This window comes from Cebus imitator, unplaced genomic scaffold, assembly GCF_001604975.1.
Source record: "Cebus imitator isolate Cc_AM_T3 unplaced genomic scaffold, Cebus_imitator-1.0 Scaffold18, whole genome shotgun sequence".
NCBI lineage: Eukaryota > Metazoa > Chordata > Mammalia > Primates > Cebidae > Cebus > Cebus imitator.
The window spans coordinates 11,140,844-11,145,379 of record NW_016107333.1 but is presented as its reverse complement, the minus strand read 5'-3'; the positions used below and the strand labels follow the sequence as shown (position 1 = coordinate 11,145,379).

Below are 4,536 nucleotides of genomic sequence, written 5' to 3'. Positions count from 1 at the left end.
AAAAAAAAGAAGAACAAGAAAGAGAAAAGAAAAAATGTGTTGCCAGGCATGGTGGCTCACATCTGTAATCCCAGAGCTTTGGGAGGCCTAGGCGGCAGATTGCTTGAGCTCAGGCGTTCAAGACCAGCCTGGGCAACATAGCAAGACCTCATCTTTACAAAAAATTCAAACATTAGCAAGACCCCATCTTTACAAAAAATTCAAACATTAGCTGTGCACAGTGGCACATGCCTATAGACCCATTTACTCAGGAGGCTGAGGTGGGAGGACTGCTTGGGCCCAAGAGGTTGAGATTGTAATGAGTCATGATCATGCCTCTGCACTCCAGCCTGGGCAACAGAGCAAGATGATGTCTCTAAAGAAAAAAATATATATTCGCCATTATTATCATTATTGTGACCATTCTCACTTCTCTCCAAGACTCAGGTTCACTGAAATGGGGAAGGCCTGGCATACAGTAGGTGCTTTGTCCCTGGGAGGCAGCAGGCAAGAAAGGCAATCAGGAGGGGAAATGGCCCAAGCACCCCACCCAGGCTGGGGCTTTCCCTCCGAGAACACCTGGAAGGGAAGCTCAGCCTGGGGCAAAGCCATTGGGGAAGTTCTTCCTCAACACAGTCTCACCCTGACTCTGGGCCTTTCTGCCACCACCACCCCTGATTGGCCTCCAGGCTTTCTCTGGGCGGGTACCACGGCTCAGCAGGGCGCCAGAGCAGTATGGTTCTGCAAAACACCAGCTTTAGCACCTTTGACTCAGACAACGATAACTGCCTCTGCAAGTGTGCCCAGATGATGTCTGGAGGTAGGTGCAGGGTGGGGAGAAGCTCTGCCCACCCACAGTCTCACCCAGATTGACAGTCCCATTTCCTCCCCAGGTTCTTGTGCACCCAGGTGCTGTCAGGAGGGGGTGCAGGTCCGGCCTTGCCCACCCATGGGCTCACCTGGCTGAGCTCCTTTGGTGCCTTCCCCCACTAGGTCCTTGAGGTCCCCTCCAGGTCTCACCTCCTCCAAAAGCTGGCACCACCAGTTTTCCTCAGAGACAAGGCTAAAGGAACACTGAGTGTGGGGCTCTGTGGGGAGGCACCCTGCCCTACCAGTCCCAACCCCAGGCGAGCCAAACCAGGATCAGGAGACCAGAGGGTGGCAGAGGGACAGCTCTCTTCCAACTCTGGCTCAGGCAGCGTTCCTTGGTAGGTACAGAGGTCAGAGAGCGGGAAGTGGGGTGAGTGGGAGACAGAGACAAAGGAGGAAGGACAGAGACAAGGGGAGAGACCTTCTGAGACACAGAGGACAAATGGAGAGAGAGAGAGACACCAAGACTGTCAGTCATTGAGCAGCAAATGGAGAGCTATACCAGGGCAGAGAAGTACAGAGGGAGGCGGGGGAGAAAGACTCGGCCCAAGGAAAGGTCCAGAGATGAACATAGCACGTGAAAGATGGGGGCCCAGAGGAAAGGAAGGCCAGAGACATGAAAGGCAGAGAGGGGCAAAGACCATCAGAGAAAGAGGAACACAATGGGACAGACCCAAGCATAGAGACTGTCAGAGAGAAAGAGATGAACCCCGAGAGTGAGAGACTCAGAGAGAGTGACAGAGACCACTAGAAAGCAGTGGAGAGAGCGATTTGGGGAGGGTTAGGGAGCTGGAAAGACAGAGGGCCAGTGAGGGAGGAAGACAGGGACACCAAGGGCTAAGGGAGAAGGCCAGGAGGAGTGGAGGGGCTCAAGGGATGGCTGGAGCCCCCTGCTGCCCTCTAGACGCTCCGGCTGAGCAGAGGGTATGCTGTCTACCCCACCCCCACTCCCACCCAGCCCCATCCCCAGCCAGCTGGTTTCCCAGAGGAGGCAACAGCTCTTTGTTCTCTTTGGGACACAGAGGGTGCCCTCTTGCCACTGGCTGGGCTCCCACCTCCACCAAGCCTCTTTCCTCCCTATTCCACCAGGGTGGTGGTTTGATGCCTGTGGCCTGTCAAACCTCAATGGCATCTACTACCACGCTCCCAATAACAAGCACAAGATGGACGGCATCCGCTGGCACTACTTCAAGGGCCCCAGCTATTCACTGCGTGCCACCCGCCTGATGATACGGCCCTCGGGCATCTAATGAGCAGCCATGCAAGAGGCTGGACCACGCATGAGGATCTCGGACTTGGCACTCCCGGACAATCTGGACCCAGATGCAGGACACTGTGCCACCATCTTCCTTGATCTCTGGGGTCTCCTGAGCCAGCCCTCCTTCCCCCAGAAGTCCAGAAGGGTCATCTGCCTCCCGACGCCCCTCCGTGTGTGACGTGGAGGGTGTTCGGGGGCCCATCGCTCTGATGTAGGCCTCGCTCCTCTTCTCTCCCGCCTCCTGCAGGGACTCCCTGCCAGCTAGAGGGTCGCAATACCTTGAATGGGCTGAGAACAGACCAAACTTGGCTCCTCAAAGGAATACATGACCAATGGTGGGTTTGCAGGCAGGTGGGAAGGAATTCGCACGCCGGAAACTGCCTGGAGAGCCCAGTTTCCATCCCTGGGGTTGGCAAGAAGGCCATCTCCCATTCCTAGCTCCGGTTCCAAGCTTTCCTAGTCTTGAGATGTCCTTGAACTTTCTTTTCAAGTCTGAAGGGGCTGCATCCACCCCTTAATGGGTGGATTAATCATTTCCTCTCTACGCTTCACCACTTCTGGGCTGCAATGACCCTAGAGCTCAGAGTTTTCAGACTTCACCACTTCTAGGCTCCAGTGTCTGGAGCTCAGGGTCTTTAGGAGGCCTAACAGGACACACTTCTCCATCTCCAGCATGCCCTAGAGTATGTGTCACAGGGAATGACTATGGCTTGTCTCTAAAAGTACCTGTGAGCAACGAGAAAAGGAAACAGCAGGTTAAGTCAAAGTGAACAGACATTCTTCCCTGAAGGACTGATCAGAGCCTTTAACATGGCCACGTGCCTTGTGATGACCCATGAAGGGGCTAGAGTGGGCAGCTTTCTCCAAATGTACTTATTTGAAAATGGGCTCTGTTTGTCCCAGAGCATCTCACAGGACTGTAGATGCCCTTGGGAAAAGCTGGTGCTCTCCGTGGCTAAAGCCCCATCCCATCCCCACTCCAGCTATACTCACCTTTTTTGGCTACAGTGACAGCCTCAAACAACCTCTAAAACAACTGGAAAGAACCTTTCAGTTAAAACAGATACCACCCCTGTAGAAGGGTCTAGAGCCAAATCCCTGTCTGTGTTATAGGCTCATGTCCTCCAAGGCTCCTTCAAGTCCCAGGAAGCTGGACCTCTACCTGGGTGGCTTCCCTTAAGACTCCCGGTAACCTCAACTCCCCCAGTTCAAGGACAGGAACTGTGAGCCAGGACATCCATCTCCAGGTCCAGATCCTCCCTGCCTCCAAGCTGAAACCCCTAGCCTCCCTCCCCTTCCCCATCCAGCAGTGATGCTGCCTCTGTGGTGGTGGTGGGGGAGCTGCAGAGGAGAAGATCAGCCCTCTGCCTGAGTTTGGGAGACCAGGGCCCTCATAGCTTCTTTCAGAGGCTGCAGTCAGAAAGGGTCCACAGCCGCTCTGTCACCTGTCCCCATCACTATGTCATGCTTTCAGCCCTGTTGTCATCGGCCAACACCCAGGGCCAACCAGGCACCCACCTGCCCTACCACCAGGATGCATCTCTGTCCTCAGAAGGTTTTCTCCTGGATGAGACTGGGCCAGTGGGAATGGGACACCTTCGTCCCCCTGGCTCTGGCTCAGTTCTGAGTCCCACTCTCAGCCGATCCCTGAGTAAACCCAACAGACTGACTTTGATCTCATTCCCAGGAAACAGCACTTTTCCCCTTCAAGACCCAAAGGACATGGTTGCTAGACCCAAAGGAAATGGTGGCATTTCAGGCAGGATGGGAAATATTTAGGGGCAGGTTGTTGCCCAGGCAGCTCAAATTGCCTTAGGCAACATTTTGCCAGCAGATCTTTATTTAGCGTCTACTGTGTGCCGTGTGGTGCGGTGGGCAGGGCTTTGGAGTCAGACAAGCTTGCTCCAGCTCTGACACTCTGGTCCAGCGGCTCGGCCTCTCAAGGCACCAATTATCTTCTCAATGGTCAAAGCCTCAGTTGTCCTGTCTGTAAATGAAGATGATAATACTCCCTCCTGGCTGGGCTGTGGCATGGAGGAAATGAGGCCATGGGTGTCATCTCCTTAGAGCCTGGCATGAAGCAGGAACCTAATAAATGTTTGTCCCCAAAGAGGTAAATGGGGTGAGGAAGGCATTCCCCCGCGCATGCCGCCCCTCTCCTGCACACAGGTGAGGAAAAGGCGTTTTATTTTTGTAACCACATCATTTATTTTTCTACTGTAGTTTCTAGGCTGATTGCAAGCTAGAGAGGAGGCAGGGCAAAGCTGTGAGCCCCTGATACAGAACTCCTCTGGGTGGGATGAAGGCCCAAGTCCCTCTGTGTACTCCCATTTTATAAGAGAGCAGGAAGCTGATTTGAGTTGCCCTCAGACATCTGTTGTTCTTTTTTTTTTTTGGAGAGGAGTCTCTGTCGCTCAGGCTGGAGTGCA

At 54.0% G+C, this 4,536-nt stretch overlaps 1 protein-coding gene across 1 annotated transcript in view; it reads left to right on the top strand.

The window, feature by feature from the left end:
- The window catches only part of ANGPT4 (angiopoietin 4), a 38,961-nt gene extending 35,174 nt beyond the window's left edge, over positions 1-3,787 (top strand). The window contains exons 8-9 of the mRNA XM_017515357.2: positions 669-799; positions 1,939-3,787. Coding sequence (XP_017370846.1) covers positions 669-799; positions 1,939-2,099 — 292 coding nt within the window. The 3' untranslated portion in view covers positions 2,100-3,787. The remainder of the gene's footprint in view (positions 1-668; positions 800-1,938) is intronic.
- Positions 3,788-4,536: the final 749 nt, after the last annotated feature.